This window comes from Primulina huaijiensis, chromosome 17 (assembly GCF_012295235.1).
Source record: "Primulina huaijiensis isolate GDHJ02 chromosome 17, ASM1229523v2, whole genome shotgun sequence".
NCBI classification, from domain to species: domain Eukaryota; kingdom Viridiplantae; phylum Streptophyta; class Magnoliopsida; order Lamiales; family Gesneriaceae; genus Primulina; species Primulina huaijiensis.
Genome location: NC_133322.1, coordinates 1798092 through 1819207, shown reverse-complemented (window position 1 = coordinate 1819207; position 21116 = coordinate 1798092). Strand labels below are relative to the sequence as shown.

Genomic DNA, 21116 nt, shown 5'->3' with positions numbered 1-21116 from the left:
ATATATTGCACAAATCAAAAAATAATTGAGAAAACAAAGTTAGCAACAAACCACAAATTTTATCATAATATGATCAGTTAAAAAAAGGTATATCGTGAGACCGAGTTTTGGCTTAAATGGTCTCACTCATTTTTTTTCTGTAAGTGGCTCACATAGTTTAGGAATCATAAAAAAAATAAAAATTATATCTTAAAAAATAAAGAAAAACTATTATTAAATTAAATAAAGAAAATGAACTGTATATTTAGAAAAAAGAAAGAAAATGTAAATAATTGGGAGTACTTGTTTTTGATAAGTTTTTATATGTCATATTATTTATTAGAAAACCCCACGTATGCAGGACAAGATGCGCTACAGATAAATCTTACCCAGTCTCAATACTCATAGCGCTTCCTACACTGTCCATTGCGGCTAGGGTTTCATCGAATCCTCAACTCTCTCTCTCTCCCTCCCCTTCGGTTCTCGGTTCCAAGTTTATGGATGGATCCATTACCTTTATCAGTCTTAATAATGAATGAAGAGTTGGATTAACGGCTTATCTTCTCAACAAATCCGAAATCCCAATTTTGCTTCTGTTTCTGTTGGGGAGGGAGCAATGGCGACTCTGAACCCATTTGATTTACTGGAAGACGATGACACGGAGGACCCATCTTTGTTGATTGCTGCCCAGCAGAAGAAGATCGAGCCGAAGAAACCCTCTGCGCCGCATGAAAAGCCGGCGCCGCCGCCAGCTAAGCTGCCCTCAAAGCCTCTCCCCCCTTCCGAAGCTGGTTAGCTCTCTCCGTTTGTCTCTTTTTCTTACTTTTACTCGAGGTAATGGTGTTTGTGTGCTATATACGAGAAGAAAAAGAAATACATTATTTGGAGCCTAGCGTCGTCATGTGGGCGTTTAGTTTGGGGTCTTGTTATCATGTAAGCATCTGTAATTTTCTTATCGGTGACTCTGAAAAGCATTACTTGGTATTCTATTTACTGAGGCCTAACCTCTGTCCTGACGTGCCATCAGTGAAGTGTGTGTTGCCCAGCCTAAGGCTCTAGCCCCTCTTTGAAATGCAAGAATTTCATTAGCAGCCCCTCTTGGAAATGCAAGAATTTCAATTAGCAGATTCAAATTTGCGTGTACACCAATGAATGTTTTGATGTCAGTTAGTAGCTATGTAGCACGGATACCTTAAATTTTTTTTTTGAAGTATCAGATATGGATACGACACACGGATACGCGTGTCGGATACCTCAAAATCCGTGTCGTTGACCTTGTTTAGGTTTGACCAGCCGGATACGTTTTGGACACGGCGAGGACACGTCATGGATACGTTTTTCGGATACGATTGGCCAAAATTGCAAATATTTAAAAGTTTTAGTGGTTAACTAAAAATTAAAATTTCTAAGGACTAAAAGAAAAATAATTTAAAATAAATTGGGTTGGGCTTTTAAATCCCTAAATACATTTGTAGTCTATTTCATTCTATTTCTGCTCAAAATATTACATCTATCTCTATAATATTACATACATCTCTATAATTTTTACATCTATCTCTATACATTTGTCCGTCTCTTTCATTCTATTTATGTTCAAAATATTACATCTATCTCTATAATTTTTACATCTATCTCTATACATTTGTCCGTCTCTTTCATTCTATTTATGTTCAAAATATTACATCTATCTCTATAATTTTTACATCTATCTCTATACATTTGTCCATCTTTTTAATTATATTTCTGCTCAAAATTCTGCTCAAAATATCACATCTATCTCTAAATAATATTTTGTACTTAAGGTATTATGATTAATGAAATATTACATCTATCTCTATAATTTTTACTTTTCAATACTAAATTTATATAATTATAAATATATATAATGTTTATATATATTTTAATGATTGTCGTATCCTAGCCGTATCGTGTCTTATATTTTCAAAATTTGACGTATCGTCGTATCCGTATCGTATTCGATACGATACTCGTACCCGTATCCATGCAACATAGGTTAGTAGCTTTTAAACTGTATAACATATGCTGTATGACTGAATTTTCTTCGCACAGAATCACAGATATGTTCTAGAATGTTATGGGTCAACAGTCCATGCTTTGACATGTCACCTACATCCTGTCTGCGCCAGAGGCACAGTGCATTTTTAAGTACTGTGGTATAGAAATCCGAGCGACCGTTATATATATAAACATTTTATTGATTTGGATTTGTAAAAGATTTCATATTACATCCAAACAATGTTCTAAAATTCGGCCTATGCGTCCTAGGCGCTGAATAATTGGCCTATGTGTCCTAGGCGCCACGGACAATTAGGGCTTTGGGGTTTTTTTGTGCTTCTAAATTAAAACCCAATTAAAAAAACGAAAAGTTATTTTTTTATAGGCCCTAAACCAAAGTCAAACAAGAAAAACGATTTGTTGGTTTGTCCTAACACCAAACTTCATCTTCATCTGCAGTCTGTAGATCGAACCAAGGGGCAGAAAGTAGAAAATAAGTTTCTGCGGATTTGTACAGCCCAATCAGCTGTATTTCTGAGCACACAATGATGATATTGACAATTATGATATTGAGTTTGTGTATGATGAATAACAAGTTTTTGAAAATCATGGAGAAGAAGTGTAGTAATTTGTGATATTCTATCAGTTGTGTAATTTTGAACTTTTAAATTTGATGTTAGTGTGTTGGAGTTATAGTATGCGATTTATTTTGTTGATGCCGTGGAACCTGTCTACCGGCGCCTAGTTTCCGCCTAGGTGCTACTTGCTAGGCATTGTTCTGACACCCTACTAGTGCTTAGCGAATTTTAGAGCCTTGCATCCGAAGCATCCCAAATAAGTTATTTGGTTGTCAATCTGGTATATTTATTGATATTGGTTGTAGAGGCTAATGGATTAGATATGCCATAGAGATTCTGAAACTGTACAAGTTTGAAATATTTTGTGCTTATGATTATTTCAAAATTTTGTAAAGATTGTTTATGTGCCTGTAGGGTTTTCAAGTTCCAATAGGTGACCCTTCTTGATATAGTTTGAAATTCATCTTTTAAGTTTCTATTAGTTTGATCCATTATTTACTGTCTACTTGAGTAGTCAGAGAGGCAAAAACTGAATCTGCCCGAGGAGGGGGCAGCAGTGGTCGTGGCCGTGGATATGGGCGTGGCCGTGGTGCAGGTAGTGGGTTCAATAGGGACTCAACCAACAACAGCAACTCACCTGGAAACAAGGTGATATCTGGTGCTCAGGGCACAACTGACGAGGCTGATAACAGGGGTCCTTCAGGAAGGCGTGGTGGCTATGGTGGACCTCGTGGCCCTTTTCGAGGTGGCCGCCGAGGTGGTTTCAGCAATGGAGGGGAAGATGAAGGTGAACGCGAGCGGCCTCGTCGAGCATTTGAACGCCATAGTGGAACTGGGCGTGGGTATGCGGATTTTCATTGTTTCCTGAATTATTTTTCTGTTTTGTTACTTTGTGGATCTTCTAGTTCAATTTCCAATATGAACTTATTTTTTGCTAGAGGTGAGATGAAACGGGAAGGATCTGGCCAAGGGAACTGGGGTACTCAGATTGACGAACCAGTTTCGTGAGTGTTTTGTTTCTGCTGATGAGATGACATTGCATAGCTTTCGTATTTTCTTATATTTTATCCATGTTTCTACAACTCTGCTGTTTTCTTTCCTGTTATTTTAGAGTGGTCGAGGAGGCTCCAAATGAAGGAGATAAAAGTCTGGATGCTGAAAAGCCCTCAGTAGAGGAGGACACTGCAGCTGATGGAAACAAGGAAGCTGTTGCAAATGAAGTTGAGGAGAAGGAACCTGAGGACAAGGTATAGAGCCTGTGAATAATATGTTGATTTCAAATATTCGGATTTCAGTTGTTTGTTCTTTTGTGGTCCATGAAATTGCTCTCCTAGTCTCTGTAAATCTACTTCCACTATTAGATTGATTCTCTCATCTAATATAGACATGTAATTACAAGAACATCAAACATTGGGTTGTACTTTGGGGTACAGCTGGAAAAAGACTAAAAACACTCCACTTAGTTCATGAATAAGTGGTTGACAACCTACATTTGCTGAATCACGAAACTGTATTATTTATTTGTATTCAGACTATATATCAGGACTCGTCTTGATTTCCCTTGCACATTACTATTCTTATCTATTATTTTCTGAAAAATTTCTTTCCCAGATTCTAGAAAAATAATTGACTTATTTATTTTATATTTTTGTGATGATGTATGTTATGATTATTTAATGAGAAATGTCAAAATCACTCTTGACGACTATTTCCTCTGCAGTTAGTGGTTAGTTAATTTTATAACAGTCAAATGTCATGGTTAAAATTTTTTTAACAGTATTCATAGAGAAATAGCAAACATTGTTCGGAAATCGTACAATTTTGTTCAAATGTAATTTCGTGGTGGATGGGGCTATGGATTTGCTACCTTGATTTTGAAATAGTCTTTCCTTCAAACTGCAGGAGATGACACTTGAAGAGTATGAGAAAGTTCGGGAGGAGAAAAGGAAGGGTCTTCAAGCTCTTAAATCTGAGGGAAGGAAGGTTGATGCAAAAGAGTTTGAAGCTATGAAGCCGCTTGCAAATAAGAAAACTTCTGATGATATTTTTGTCAAATTGGTGAATTGGCCTGCTCTTCTGAATTCATTTTTGCCAGTTTCTCAATATATATTTTTTGCTTTTGCTTGAAATGTCACAGTTAATATGGCAAACCACTTTTGGGGCTTTGTTTTAATTTTGTTGATTCATGTTTGCAGGGCTCTGAAAAGGATAAGAGAAAAGAGTCAGCCGAGAAAGAAGAAAAAACCAAGAAGGTATCTACCTGTTCTAATATGTTCTGTATGTGAAGACAGGGTTTGTATACTGTGTAGTTCTTGTGGCTTCCTTCTGTATGTGAAGCCAAACTTTATTAAATTTGCAATTCTGGAAATGTGCCTTGTACCTTAGCATCCATTGAATTGAAATAAGGCACTTGATAATATATTTTTAAATATATGATGTCGAAGTCAGTTACTTTATCGAATATATATAAAATGCTGAGTAAGCAATAGATGCACTGTTTGGTAGAGGCTAAAGATATTGTATGTGCAACGAAAAAGTCCTTGATGTTCTTTAGATTATTTTAGAAAATGTTAATCAACTGTAGCATGTTGTATACATGTAAGATTCAATATCACACTTCAATAGTTAAAGATCTTTGCCAAGATTAGTATTGGCATTCAATAACAGAAATGTCATTAGTTTCATAATGTTTATAGCACGTTTCGTGTTATTTATCAACTTTTCATTAGCATTCAACCAGAAAAAGGAGATTGATGTCTTGTGTGATTTGGTGAGATGGGAAAGAATGAGAGGTTTGAGAATGGTGAGGATAAAAGAATAGAAGAAAATTGAGAAGGAAGAATGAGAGAGAGAATGAAAGTGACCAGGGAATGATGGTGTTGACATGATGTTCATGCATAGGAATCTATAACACTAATTCCCATTTGTTAATTTTGTGTTCTTTGTTACCATAGTTGGATTACTAGTGACGAGAGGTCCACCAAATTCTGATACTATTTGTCATTGATTCAGTCTGTCAGCATCAACGAGTTCTTGAAGCCTCCTGAGGGTCAAAATTATGGAGGTTATGGTGGTCGTGGACGAGGGCGTGGTCGTGGCCCTAGAGGAGGTTATGGAGGAGCCAGTGACTCGAGCCACTCGAAAGCACTTTCAATAGGAGATCCAGACCAGTTCCCTACCTTAGGTGGCAAATAAGACGAATTATGGTCTTGCTTTGCTTCGCACCGTTTCTATGCCAGCTCAAACTTGGAATAATGGAATTCTTGTATCAAAATGTTATCGAAGTTTATGCTTACTATGTATATTTATGTCTTTCCTTGTGATCTCCATGTAGCATTTTCGTTTACGACTTGGCTGTGTTGTTATTTTTGTTTCTTAAGGTGACGGCATATTTACACCCGATATTAGATTCTGGACATTGTTACTGAGTTTTGTTTTGGTAATGCAAAATCACATGCAATTTAATTCTCCATCACTTTTTGTTGGCCTCATGTAGACATTAATAACTATTTTCCTGTGCGGGAAACCAAAATTGTCTACTTGGAAAACGTTTTCTCGTACAGTTAGTGAAGGGAGTGTGGTACATTTGATTCCCTATAATGTAAAACTCTGCCGAAAAGAGATCAGATCCTCTCATTTGGATTTGGAATTGGAAAGTAGAATTATATGTGCAAGCAATTTCTTTATTATTTGGTTGGTCTACAAGCAAAGTATGGAAAATCGGGAGAAGGACAAGGCATATATGATACAACGAAAGTTATGATTGAAATTGACATTTAAAATAAAGTGTTGTAAAAGCTGGAATGCGAGTGTTTTGGGAAAAAAACAGTTGAAAAAGACAAAACAAAGGAAGAAAATCAAAGAAGAGGTCAAATCTGATGGCTCAACAAATATCAATATTAAATATTTGTTCCTATTGTTACTTTTTTTCGATTATTCTAAACAAATTAGATGAAGTAAAATAAAAAATTACGCTCCTTAAATAATAATAAATAAATAAATATATGTACACACACACACACTCACTCACATACTATATCTGTCTATATTAAGTGTGTGCCCATTAGACCGACCAAATCGGTACGGCTGGTATGGTCTTTTTTTTTCCTTTTTATTTATCATTTATTTTTTATTACCCCAAATTTTTATCTTTTTTGTTTCATTTAACTTTTTTGTTTGGTTATATTGTTTTTTCATTATTTTATCCATGTATTTTTTAAGATAGTTTCTTTCCTTTGTGAAAAATATATTGTACAAATACACAATATGTGACTGATTTTTATAACTTCATTATATTATTTTTTTAATCACGTGTTTTTTAAATCATTTTCATTACAAAAATTAGATTTACTTGCGTTTACCGACACTAGTATACAATCATGTTTTCATTAAACGTTGTCTTTAATAATAGATATATATAGTTGCCAGTAACACTCTTTCAAGTTGGCCCTTCCGTTTTATGCTTCCTCCCTCGTATCAACGCTCGTAAAATTTCTCGTCGTCTCAGACCTTTTCTTCTCTCATATCTCAATAATTCGCAGATCGGAGACTTCTGTGCGTTCATTTACTCGATGGCATCAAAACGGATCTTGAAGGAGCTCAAGGATCTCCAGAAAGATCCTCCTTCTTCTTGCAGCGCTGGTAATTTCATATTTGTTGTTGTTTGTTCTTATGTACTTAGTTTTCCTACTGTGCTTTCTTTCATTTTTGCGTCGATGGGTTTTCAGAGTGTTACGAATTTTGATCTGTGTGGATTTTATGGTTTTATTGTGTGGGTATGTGTGTTTTTGTTTCTTTGACCATTTGTTGCACGTAGAAAAACGTCCTGGGTTATGAAAGTCATGGGTTCCATGATTTTGATCGTGCTTGTTGATATTAGAATGTTTTTGAAATTTATTAAGATTTCTAAATCTAAGTAGGTGGAAGATTTTCTGCGTGAAGGAAATATTTGTGACAACTGGCCTTTTAGGAGGTCTTGCTTTGAAAATTATCATTTAGATGCATCAATACCTGAGTTAAAACTATAAGCTGGTTTTCTCATTTAGTAAGTTAGTGACACCTACAAGAAGGCCTTGATCATATCAAAGTTTTCATGAGGAAGGAGCCAAATCAGGTGATTTGTAGAGACGGAGGATCAAATGATGACACATCATGCTGTTTTTGAGCTGTTCCGACTATGAATTGGTGTCGCCACTTGTTTGCTTTGACTTGTGACTATTGATTTACTATGAAGATATGTAACATTATTCTCCTGTTGGTTGCCATTGGCAGGACCTGTTGGTGAAGATATGTTCCACTGGCAAGCAACATTAATGGGTCCCCATGATAGTCCTTATGCGGGGGGAGTCTTTTTAGTTACAATTCATTTCCCCCCTGATTACCCATTCAAACCTCCGAAGGTATGTGACCTGTAAATTACAGTTGGGATTTTTGGTTCCATCCGGTGCCTTTTTTGTATTCTGGAAAGTATCTCTATGAATATTCATTGGAGTTTATGATGAATCTTTGCTTTCATTTTGCGGAGGAGACATGTTTTTAAAGTAGATGTATAAAGTAAGTTATGTTGAAGTACTGATACCGGACTAGGGATATATAATATTGGTGTACAGGTTTTTTTCAAAATTAATAGTAAAATAATAGTGGATTGTTTTCTCGAAGTGTGACAGACACACAAATCTTTTACAGAGTCGGCAGCATGACAGATTCACAGATATTTTACTGCCCTACACTGGTACTATGATTAGTTTCATGGACCATGTTAATCCTTGTTGAACTAATGCCACTGAAAAAGATGAAATAGGTTTTGTTTGCGATTGAAGACCCTATTCTCAAGAAATTAGCGACAGTCATTAGGTTTATACTGAGCATGTGGTTGCTATGACTGGAGATTGATCTGATTCAATCAGCCACAAAAATTTTGCTTCTGGAGTATTCCTTTGAAAAAAATTACTTACTTACTTTGATGGCTAAAAACATTATTTAAATTTCTTTCCTCTGCGTTCTAACTTCTAAGTCCCAAGTAATAGACCATCTCCAGAAGTTTGTTTCTAACTTTATATATTTGCCATGAAATATTATCTCTAGTAAATTGCTGAACTTTTACTCGGTAATAGGTTAACCAACTGCTTGAATTCCGGTGTAGTTTATGAATCATTATATCCAAATCCATATGACTACTTTTTCTTTGTTGACTCTCTTCTTAATTTTGCAACTTGCAAGTGAAAAATAATATTTTATGATGGTTGATGATGCAGGTAGCTTTCAGGACAAAAGTTTTTCACCCAAATATAAATAGCAACGGCAGTATATGCCTTGATATCTTGAAGGAGCAGTGGAGCCCTGCATTAACTATATCAAAGGTCACTTTTGCTTAATATAAAATAGCGACCCTCTTATTTTTAACAATCTGTTTAGACATGAAACATTTTGGTTAGTTGTCAGTTATGGTTTTGTCATACTACATTCTTTAAATGATCCTTTGGATCTAGATGCAGTTCAAGTGTTCATGTATTTGCAGTTTGTGTTAGTTTGCATGTAGTCAAACAAACTTGCATCCCTGATCCGTTAAAGTAGAAATATGATGTTTAATCATTGCTTTAATGCACTGGTGAGACGGTTAGAGATCTTCTGGAATCTGTAGTCTACATTTATTGAAATACACCAGCATAGATTTGTGCATCCACTATCTGCAGGATACAGTTCCAAGCTGTCTTTGCCAATTGTCAGTGTTTATTCTTTCAAAGTATGGATACCGTTCCATTGTGGATGAATGCAGTCATCGTGTTACTGTACGTGGGTGTTTAGCTTCCTCTTATATGATGTTCAAGAGCTTATAATTCTTTAAACATTTGGCAAACTTTATCGATGTTTTGAAATAGGCCCTTGCAGTTCATAAGATAAAAAATGATCTCGTAAGATGTAGAAAATAACTTTGATAGGTTAGAGTAGAAAATAACTTTTCTAGGTTAGCGTAGGTGTTTCTATCTTATGCAAAATTTGAATATAAATTTCTATTTACCATCTGATAGTGTCACTAAGCAGGTTTCCTTTTTCAAATCTTATCCTCTATTTGTCGAGAATTGAATTTTAACCGCCGCCCCCGCCCCCACATTTTCAGGTCCTCCTCTCAATCTGTTCACTTTTAACGGACCCAAACCCTGATGATCCATTGGTGCCAGAAATCGCACATATTTACAAGACGGACAGAACCAAGTACGAGCAAACTGCTAGGAGCTGGACGCAGAAGTATGCTATGGTTTAGTATCAGTTTGCTGTGAATGTTTGAACTGCAGCTATGTAGAAAAGATGTGTGTGTCCCTTTAAGTTCTTGCAGTGGATAAATGTAGAATATAACTTATAATTTAATTATTACCCTCTTTGAGTGACAAGTTGATTGGTTTGTATTATTTATATGGAATTGTTAATTTAAGAGATATATTGTATTTATTAGTTTGTCGACTTTCCTCTTGAGTTTTTTTTGAAATTTATTTATGTACAATGGAGTGGGTATTTTATATTTACCTAAACTTAAGCTAACTAACTAAAACATCTCACATAATGTTTGGATTTGGATCAAAAGTGCTAGGCTATTGGGCCTCAGCGTTATCATAATGGCAAATGATCATTGACTATTACTAGCTTGAGTTGACCGGGGAGTTGTTTTAAACAATGTGATTTTATACCTCATGTCTAAATTTGTTGGTTTAAAGTACTGATTATGTGTCATATTGTAGCTTACGTTACACAACAAATTTCTATTTGCTCCATCAAAAACAAATATGACTACACTAAAAAAAAATTGAGTTTAACGATGATATCCGAAAATCGTTGCTGAATTGAATTTGTTTATGATTTTTTTAAAATCATGGGAAAATTACTACGGTTTCTAAAATCTCGCAATCATCCACAAATAATCTTCAAACTTTCTACCCATGCGTGTTGGCCATTACCATAACTAGGAATGATTTTGGACATGAATACAACACTTGCATTATGAGATGGTCCTTTTATTTTTATATATTTAAAGCATTTTCGTAACCACTTGAAAAACATACATCCTACATGCCTTGTTTGGAAAGAATAAAACTTGTGTAATAATTATGTATTTAAAATATTAATATATTACTATTTTTTTAAATAAAAAAGTATAATAATTTATTATTACAATATATGTTATAGCTGAAAGAAGATAAAAACTTATGTGGTACGGTTTCAATGATCGTATTTTGTGAAACATATATTTTATTTGGGTTATCCATGAAAAAGTATTATTTTTTATGTTAAGAGTATTACTTTTTATTGTGATTATCGATAGAGTTGATCCGTCTCACAGATACAAATTAACGAGACGATCTCGAAAAAAAACCCGTTCCTCAAAGAAACTGACAACTGTGGTCTGTGAGGCTTTATTTACAGCAAAAACCGTTATAAATCTCGGCAAAAAAATATTGCTCTCTCTCTCAAAACGGACACACAGCCAAGCTAACTCAACAGAATGACACAATTTACGCACACAAAGACACAGCAGGGATTCCAACCGCAGTTTCACATTTATGCGGGGAGAGTGGAATCTCTTCTTCCTTATTTGGTAACGTAATCTACGTCTAGATACGCTCTCGAGATAAATATTCGGAGTTTTCTTCGGTTTCTTTTGTTTTTCATAGTTTTATCTTGGTTTATGACTACAGATCTTGCAGCAGTGAGGACGAAATCTTCCGTTTCGCTGGGAAGAAACGCCTTGGTTCAATTGTGTTGGCTTTGATTCGTGTTCTATTAAGTTATCTATAACACCAGCATGTTTAGTGAGTAGTTAATATGAAAAGAAAGGTAGTTAGTGAGCTAAACACATATAAATAGATGTTAGTTGTACAGTTACAGGGATTATTACATTTTTTTCCCTCTTTGTTCAATGAAGAAGTTCTTCTCTCCCGTAAATGTCTTCCTAGCGTAATATGGTATCAGAGCAAAACTTCCGCACATCGAGAGTTGATCGGAATCTGGAAGCGACCGACGATCTTTCTTCTCAGGAGCGATCGGCGATCTTTCTCCTCAGAATCTCTATTCGCTAAGGATTATTTCCATGGCTCCTGTGCTTGCGTCTGGCTCATCTGCATCAACTGGTCAGTCCGCCTTTGATGATCCGACGAGTCCATATTTTCTGCATCATTCCGACAACCCAGGCCTCACGCTGGTCTCGCACGTTCTTACGGGAGAAAATTATGTTTCCTGGAGTCGAGCTATGACAATCGCCTTATCGGTCAAGAATAAATTGGGATTTATCGACAGGTCAGTTGCCAAACCTCCAAGCACTGACTTAAATCTTCTCAATTACTGGTCTCGCAACAATAATATTGTCATATCGTGGATCTTGAATTCGGTTTCGAAGGAGATCTCCGCCAGTATTCTCTTCTCTGAATCTGCAGCGGAGATATGGGAAGACCTCAGAGAACGTTTTCAACAGAGCAATGGTCCAAGAGTTTTCCAATTACGACGAGAATTGGTTAGCTTACGCCAAGAACAAGATCCTGTTAGCGTGTATTTCACGAAACTTAAGGCTCTATGGGAAGAGTTATCTAACTTTCGTCCTGCTTGTAGTTGCGGTATGTGCAATTGTGATGGAGTGAAAAAGATTGATGAGTATTTTCAAATGGACTACACCATGAGTTTTCTGATGGGTCTTAATGATTCCTTTGCTCAAGTCCGGAGCCAAATCTTGTTGATTGATCCACTCCCTCCGATCAATCGTATTTTTGCACTGATTGTGCAAGAAGAACGTCAAAGATCTGTTGATTCTCGGTATTCAGGGAATAATGTTACTGGAAGCTTAGCCTTTGCTGTCAAAAGTGAGCAACCACAGAAACATTCCAATTACAAAGGGTATGCATCACAGAGGGAAAGGCCTTTTTGTACAAAGTGTAACATTCATGGGCACACGATTGAAACATGTTACAAGATACATGGTTATCCTCCGGGATACAAGTTTAAAGGGAAGTTTCTGTCTAAGCCTTCCCCTGCTACTGCCAATCAGCTCTCTGGAACGCCCATTTCTTCGAGTTCTTCTATCTCTTCAAGTCCTGCTATCAATTCATCCAACAATGTACTTCAAAACTTCAACAAAGACCAAGTTGAACAATTAATGACAATGTTTGCTCAACATTTATCCACACTTGATTGCCAAAACAGCCAATCTATTGCTACTCTCACTGGCAACACCACAGGTACTTGCTTATCAATATCTGCTTCAAGTGTCTTGAATTCGTCCTCATGTTGGATTGTTGATTCCGGAGCTTCTCGTCATATATGCTCGAATGCTTCGCTTTTTCTAACATGCAAACCAATATGTAATTCGATGGTTACTTTGCCGAATCAAGCTTCAGTTGCCGTCAAGTTCAGTGGTGACATTAGAATCAACCCCTATTTGGTTCTTACGGATGTTCTTTATGTTCCCGAATTCAAGTTCAATTTATTATCGGTGAGTTCACTGCTTGGTGATAACAAATCTGTGATATGTTTCTGCCATGATTCATTCATTATCCAGGAAACTTTGACAAGGAGGATGATTGGCAAGGGTAGACTTCTTGAAGGGCTGTATGTTCTTGATGATTGGACTGAGCCTCAATGTGTTGCTGTTAATCAAGTCACTGTGAATACTTGGCACATGCGTCTGGGTCACCCTTCCATCCAGGTTATGGAGCTTTTGAGAAGCAATCTGAATTGTAGTTCTGTGAGTCTTGATACTTGTAAAGCATGTCATATCTGTCCATTAGCTAAACAACGACGTTTACCATTTATTTCTCGTCAACATATATCTGCACATGCTTTTGATCTTGTGCATTGTGATGTTTGGGGACCACATCAGATTTCTACACATAATAATCATCGTTACTTCTTGACATTAGTGGATGATTGTACTCGTTTCACATGGGTTTTCTTACTGCACCATAAATCCGATGCTCAGCAGGCTGTTACACGTTTCTATAACATCATAGAAACACAATTTCACAAAAAGATTAAAGCATTTCGAACGGACAATGCTAAAGAACTTGCCTTCACTGAGTTATGTCATGCCAAGGGTATCTTGCACCAATTCTCTTGTGTGCAGACTCCTCAGCAGAATTCAGTAGTCGAACGGAAACATCAACATCTCCTCAATGTGGCTCGAGCACTCTTTTTCCAGTCTGGTGTGTCCGCTATATTTTGGGGAGATTGTGTCTTGACGGCTGCATTCTTGATCAATCGGGTACCCTCTCCTCGGACTCAAAATAAGTCTCCTTATGAACTTCTACATGAAAAGGCTTTTGATTACTCTACTCTTCGTAGCTTCGGGTGTCTTGCATTTGCATCTACATTGGCGGCTCATCGAGATAAGCTGTCACCTAGAGCACGCTCTTGTATTTTTTTAGGGTATCCTCCTGGTGTCAAAGGATACAAACTCCTTGACATCCAAACTCAAGAGGTTTTTATTTCCAGAGATGTTGTGTTTCATGAGTCCACATTTCCCTGTCGTTTGGAAACAATCAACACCACTCCTGATCCGTTTCCTACTGTGGTTTTACCGATGTCGTTGGACTCTCCATGCATTGATAGTGTTTGTCCACCTTCTTTGGATTCTGCACTGCCCAACTCTTCATGCACTACATCTCGGCAGCCTATTCGAACTCGTACTTCGTCCAGAGTTACGAATCCACCTTCGTATCTTCGTGATTATCATTGCAATCTGTTGCATTCGGCAGCTCCATTGCCCTCCAAGTGCCAATATCCTCTAGGAGATTGTGTTACTTATGATGCTCTTTCTCCGTCATATCGGCATCTTGTACTCAACATCTCTTCCCAAGTGGAACCTCAATTCTATCATCAAGCAGTTCAGTTTCCTCATTGGCGAGAGGCTATGACAGCTGAACTTGAGGCTTTGGAGACCAATCACACATGGTCCGTTGTTCCTTTACCTCTTGGAAAACATTCTATTGGATGTCGTTGGGTTTACAAAACCAAATATGGCTCGGATGGGTCCGTGGATCGACACAAGGCTCGTCTTGTCGCCAAAGGCTACACTCAACAGGAAGGTATCGATTTTTTTGAAACTTTCTCCCCAGTGGCTAAATTCACCACTGTCAAAGTTCTCCTAGCCTTGGCTGCCACCAAAAATTGGCACCTTGCACAGCTAGATGTGAACAATGCGTTCCTTAATGGTGATCTTTTGGAGGAAGTTTACATGGATTTGCCCCTTGGTTATGCTAAACGAGTTTCTCATATCCCCTCTTCTTCCAAGCTCGTTTGTAAGCTTCATAAATCGATTTATGGCTTGCGCCAAGCTTCTAGGCAGTGGTATTCCAAATTTTCTCAAGCTCTCCTAAAGTTTGGTTTTTCCCAGTCACAATCTGATAATACATTGTTCACCAAAGGCACAGGTTCTTCGTTTGTTGTGTTGCTTGTTTATGTTGATGACATTATTATTGCTGGGCCATCATCACAGCAGATACAGACCTTGAAGAAATTTATTCAGGGACATTTTAAGCTCAAAGATCTAGGGGCTCTCAAATTCTTTCTTGGTCTTGAAATAGCTCGTTCTCAGCAAGGCATTTGTTTATCACAACGTCACTACACGCTCAAGTTATTAGAGGACGCTGGTTTCTTAGCAAGCAAACCTGCTTTTACTCCTATGGAACCTCGTTTGCGCCTCAACAACACAGATGGTGATCTTCTTGAGGATATTTCTCAATATCGTCGTCTTATTGGCAGACTTCTTTATCTCACATTGTCCAGGCCAGACATCGTCTTTGCGGTACACAAGCTTAGTCAATTTCTCACTAAACCTCGTACCCCGCATCTGCAGGCCATTCATCATCTGTTGCGATACCTTAAGGCAGCTCCCGGTCAGGGTGTCTTCTTTCCTGTTTCTTCATCTTTGCAGCTACGTGCCTTTTCAGATGCTGATTGGGCTTCTTGTATGGATACACGTAAGTCCGTCACTGGCTATTGTGTTTTTCTTGGTGATGCTTTAATCTCTTGGAAAGCCAAAAAGCAAGCTACAGTTTCAAGGTCTTCTACTGAGGCAGAATACCGGGCATTAGCCAGCACCACCAGCGAGGTTTTATGGCTCACTCAACTTCTCCGAGACTTCCATGCAGCACCTACTGCTCCAGCCACGATCTTTTGTGACAATCGTTCGGCTATTCACATTGCTCACAATCCGATATTTCATGAACGTACAAAGCATATAGAGATTGATTGCCATTTTGTTAGAACCCAGCTCGCCCATGGACTGATCAAACTGCTTCCAATCAGTTCTCATCTTCAACTCGCAGACATGTTTACAAAGCCTTTGCCTTCTACTACACTTTCCGGGTTACTCTCCAAGATGTCCGTGAAAAACATATATCGTACATCTTGAGAGGGGGTATTAAGTTATCTATAACACCAGCATGTTTAGTGAGTAGTTAATATGAAAAGAAAGGTAGTTAGTGAGCTAAACACATATAAATAGATGTTAGTTGTACAGTTACAGGGATTATTACATTTTTTTCCCTCTTTGTTCAATGAAAAAGTTCTTCTCTCCCGTAAATGTCTTCCTAGCGTAATATGTTCTAAATAGCATATTGTGACTTTTGATTGGGAAAAATATGCTGTGGTGAAGTTTCTTTTTCAGTTCGATTTGGAATTTTCGTGGATCGATTGGAATTGGATATATATCGAGTGATATTTAGAGGAATGGATGATAGAGGAGCTGGAGGAGGGGGATCGTTTGTGGCGGTTAGGCGAATTTCGCCTGGGCTCGATCGAGGAAGTGCTTGCCACTCATCTTCTGGTACGTGCTGTCTCTATATTCCGTGTTTTTTTTTCTTTTCTTTTCTTTATTTTTTTCTTTTAGTTATTATTAGTATTATTTCTCACTCTCTCTCTCTTCAATTTCGGTTTGCACCTAACTTAATCCTCTCTTTTGTGTCTCTTCATCTATCTTTCTGCGCGCGTGTTGCTGTCGGCAGTGTGTGAATAGCTGTAGAATAAGTATGCAGTTAATGTCGTGAAGGTTCTGGATCTCTGAATTTAAAATTTTGCTTATATTGATGCCTACTTGCTTTGAGATTTTTGGTTAGTTTCTATTTGTCCTTTCCGAACTCCGCGCATATTTTCCCATTTTCGATGGAATTTTTAAGATAATTTGTTGTATAGTAGCATTTTCTACTGTTGGAGATTTCACTGTTCAATATTCCTCGTCATAATTTTCATGCTCTCATTATAATCACAGATAGGTCAGTATAAGATTCGTCGGTGAAATCGTAATTAAATCTAGAAGATGTATTTGTTAGATTGATAGCTGAGAACCAAAAAAATTAATGCTTTTAAAATCTTCAATTTTTTGGATTTTGAGCGTAAAATTCTTCTTCTTCTTTCATTTTTTGAGTCCTATTTAGTTGAAACAATCTGAAGTGGGGTGTGACGCAATCGCTTCTCTCTTCTTTTTTCTCTATATCTTTTCTAATGGTGACGAGTTGGTGGAAATGTTGACTGATCTGTTTATGTATGTGTTTGAAATAGGTATAAGACTGAACATTTATTTTTGTTGCTGAGATTGTTGTCCGTAGAGAAACTTGTGTACTTCGGTAATAGTTATAAACGTAATCTGACTCTACTGGAACCATATGAAGATTTTTGTGCAAAAATTTGCTAGTTTTCCCAACTATATGAAGATTCCTGGGTAAAATGTTCTAGTGGTTTATTACCTGTACACGTGTGGCCTACTGGAGAGATAGTTGACATGTTAAAGGTGAAAAGATTTTTTATGGTCTTAAGTTGTGTAACGGGATAGTTCTTTCAGTTTTTTCCTATGTTATTTTAATATGTATGGCCTTAATTGAGATTTAAGAACAGAGTTATTCTTCTCTCTTGATGTGGTAGTGAGAGTCTTTAGTGCTAAAAAGCTGTTGCGATTTTACCAAACACATAAGTGCTCGTGGTTTAAGTTTCTGAGCCACTTAAAAAGTACTTGTGTGATGTTAATGTGACATGATTGAAATTTTTGTTGCCTTATTATTCCTGCTTATTATAATTTTCTTGTTATAGCTGAGGTTGTAGCAGGATCCGCAGCATGGCTTGGTCGAGGTCTTTCATGTGTTTGTGCTCAGGGAAGAGACAGTGATGCTCGTCCATCATTTGATTTGACACCTGCGCAAGTAATATCCTTCTGGTGACTAGGGGCATATCTTTCATATGGGCAAAGCTGGGTTTTTGCCTAGCAGGAAAGTTTTAAAATGATAACCATTTTATCTATGAAATATTTTAATTTTATAATGAAAAGATTTGAAAATAAGAAGCCGTGGATTCCTGAATGTTAAGCTTTCTTCTGCATAATTGGCTGTTTTCATAATATTTATGTTAAAGAGAGCTTGTTTAGTTTTTAACTTCTCATTGTTGTTGGCGCCTGAACACAAGATCTTGATGTTTCAATTTTCTGTGTCAGGAGGAATGCCTAGTCAGGCTACAGAGTCGAATAGATGTTGTGTATGATAGTTCCCTTCCCGAACATCAGGTATATTCAGTAAGATGCTAAGGTCTTTTTGATAAAGATTGGTGCCTTCCTTCGTGTTAAATTCAATATGATATTTAAGTCTTCTCCTATTCCTCGATGTATTTTATTGCTCTCATTTTACAGGAAGCTCTGAGGGCGCTGTGGGCTGCTGCCTTTCCTGAGGAGAAACTACACAGTTTAATTTCTGACCAGTGGAAGGAGATGGGTTGGCAGGGAAAAGATCCATCTACAGATTTTCGGTATATATATGTTCACAGTCAACTTTCTCTAGATTTAAAATACTAATAATATTATAATTATTATTTTCAATAATAACATAAACAATAGTAATAGAAGAAACTTCTTTTGGATCCCAAGGTCTCACTCCTTTTCTAATATCATTTTAACCTTTGACATAAGCCATGTTCTTGCAGGGGTGGTGGCTTCATATCATTGGAAAATTTATGATACTTCGCAAGGAACTATCCAGTATGTCCTCTTATGTCTCTTTCTCTACCCCTGTGTGTGATGCACGAGTGTCAGAGGGAAGTGACCCGTTGCTCTTATGTCTCTATTTTATTTTATTTTTTTGTTTGAGGACTAATTCTATGTCTCCCTGGTAGATTGGCCATAAATTTTGGCCATCTTTTCTTACTTCTGGTTCTACTTGTGATCCATGTTTACGTGAGACTTGCTAGTTATTAGTAGATCTCTTGTTCTTCTTTGTTTCTACTCTCATGAATCCATTTCTTTGATTAGTAGTTTCATGTGACCTAAATTGCTTCGGTTGAATTTGTTGCGATCGGTCATAATGCATGGTATTGTTTTAACATGTTTTCACAATGAATATTTGGGGTGATGGAAACAATTGAAAGTCAACTTCTAATGTTTTCTGTGCTTCTCGAAAAAAAAATCATACTAATAATAAAAAGAAAGGCTTTTCCTTATTTCAAATTTATGAAATCTGGTTAAATTTGAGGGAAAGAAGTGAAATGATATTTATTTTATTTAATGTATTATTCCAGCGCAAAATAGATTGATTACTGAAAGCATCATATATTTAATATGCTGGAGCAATAAAACGCATTTTTGGACATCCTTTAGGATGAGAAATCTATGCTAACAAAAAAGGTGGTTTCTAAAGGACTATTAGGAATAGAAAGCAAGAGGCGAAAGAATCGTGTTTAGCTCTGGTTAACAAGGACATGCATGCCCACATTGCTCCATTACTTGGATTTCCATGATATTCATATGCAGATTTAAGTTGTTGAATACCCTCTCTAAAGTTTGCCAATATATGCTTACCAAATGCTTTCGCACAGCAATCGTTTCAGGATCTTCTTTGTAAGCAAGAAGGTGATCGGGCCTTGTGGGAATACCCATTTGCTGTGGCTGGTGTCATCATCACATTCATGCTAATTCAGATGCTTGATCTTGAAGCAGGTGAATTGTTGTTGCATGTTTTGAAATTCAAGGTGTTCATGAAAACCTTCAAAATTTTATTTTATTTTTAATTTGAATTTTATTCTGCTTCAAGTGAAACCAGCGAACTTCTTCCCATCAGTTATGATAACAATCTAAATAATCTGCAATCTCTATCCTACACTTCGTCTAAATATAAGGATGTGGGTTTAATCTTTGTAATTAGTACCAAATTTGTCAACAAATGAACATTTAATATTGCTGGTGGAAATGACTTACATCTAAAATCATCTGATTTTTTTGATAATCTCTTGATGATATGTATGGTGCACTGCAGGATTTCGTATTAACTGCCGTGGGGTCTCAAAGATTGATATCATATTCACTTGTTATAGTATGTCAGTAAACACCAGACCCATTTCTGTTTGATTGAGCTAATATCTTGCCACATCTTTGCAGTAAAACCTCGTACACCAGTGGGAGTCATTTTTTTGAAGTTTTTAACAGGTTAGTCTTTGCAGCTTCTCAACAACCTATGAGAAAGGTTCCGTGAATTCATACTTGGTTCGAGTCCATGTGCTACTAAATTACTCCACTGTAATGATGCTCCAAAAACGTTCTGATTATTTATGGTGCTTTCTTCTTCAATTTTTTCTCCCCACAGAAAATGAATCTGCATTGGACCTTCTATACTGTATTGCATTCAAGTTAATGGACCATCAATGGCTTGCTATGCATGCTTCTTACATGGATTTCAATGTAAGTGTTGTCCAGTTTACTCGAATTAATTATAAAGAGTAATTTTATGTATAGCTTTTATAATTCGACCTTTATCATGATGGAGGAAATCGCCATTTTCCCAATTTTGCATTTCCAACAATATAAAGTGATAGCTTCATCCTGCATTTGATCTTAGACTGTGATAAAAGCTACCCGGCGGCAGCTGGAAAGGGAACTTCTTCAAGAAGACATAGCACGCCTTGAAGACTTGCCTTCATACGGGCTACTCAGTCGATAGTGTGACAACCATCCATCACAACTGAAAGACACAACATAGTCGACATGTAGTAGATGCATCTTTTTGTTCGATCCATCTTCATTTCGCATCGATTCTCTGGTACTGGATTGTGTGGGTTTGGATTTTGTGATTTCTCTGTTTTGAATTGTTCTTAAGATAACGAGAGAGAGAACACATGGCAGAGTTGCCTTCATTTGCCAAAGCAGAGTAATCAGAGCTGAGATGCTTTTTTTTAAAATGTTTTATCCGATTGTTTGTTGATGGATAACTTGTTGCATTGAAAGTGTGCTTAGTTATGTTTTAGATGTATGCAGTACAGATTTAAAAAAATAAAAAACAAAAAACCAAGAATTGAATTAATCTACAGTTTTGAAGATTCCAATCCGTACATGAAAATGAAAATAGAATCATATAACTCTCCTACAACGAATATTAAAACCAAAACAAAACAAATAGAAACCAAATCTAAATTGAGAATTTGCAGCCAAACCATAATTTTTTTTCTTAAAATTATGTTATTTTGACCCTAGTGAAAATTTGCCAGTACAGGTTGCCTATGATTTTATTTATTTATTTATTTTTTTTTACTAAAGAATAC

General features: G+C 36.7%; 2 protein-coding genes and 1 pseudogene across 2 annotated transcripts; all 3 read left to right on the top strand.

The window, feature by feature from the left end:
• Positions 1-385: 385 nt before the first annotated feature.
• LOC140962824 (RGG repeats nuclear RNA binding protein A-like) lies at positions 386-6045 on the top strand. The gene is made up of 7 exons (XM_073421848.1): positions 386-770; positions 3088-3415; positions 3512-3577; positions 3685-3820; positions 4476-4631; positions 4769-4825; positions 5586-6045. The coding sequence occupies exons 1-7, from the start codon at positions 515-517 to the stop codon at positions 5766-5768; spliced, it is 1182 nt and encodes a 393-aa protein (XP_073277949.1). The 5' UTR covers positions 386-514; the 3' UTR covers positions 5769-6045.
• A 950-nt stretch (positions 6046-6995) lies between these two features.
• On the top strand, positions 6996-10026 carry LOC140963650 (ubiquitin-conjugating enzyme E2 28-like). Its single transcript, XM_073423050.1, has 4 exons — positions 6996-7214; positions 7845-7972; positions 8828-8932; positions 9691-10026. Exons 1-4 carry the CDS (start codon positions 7145-7147, stop codon positions 9832-9834), a joined length of 447 nt encoding a protein of 148 aa, XP_073279151.1. The 5' UTR covers positions 6996-7144; the 3' UTR covers positions 9835-10026.
• A 978-nt stretch (positions 10027-11004) lies between these two features.
• Positions 11005-20837, top strand: LOC140963609 (uncharacterized; annotated as a pseudogene).
• Positions 20838-21116: the final 279 nt, after the last annotated feature.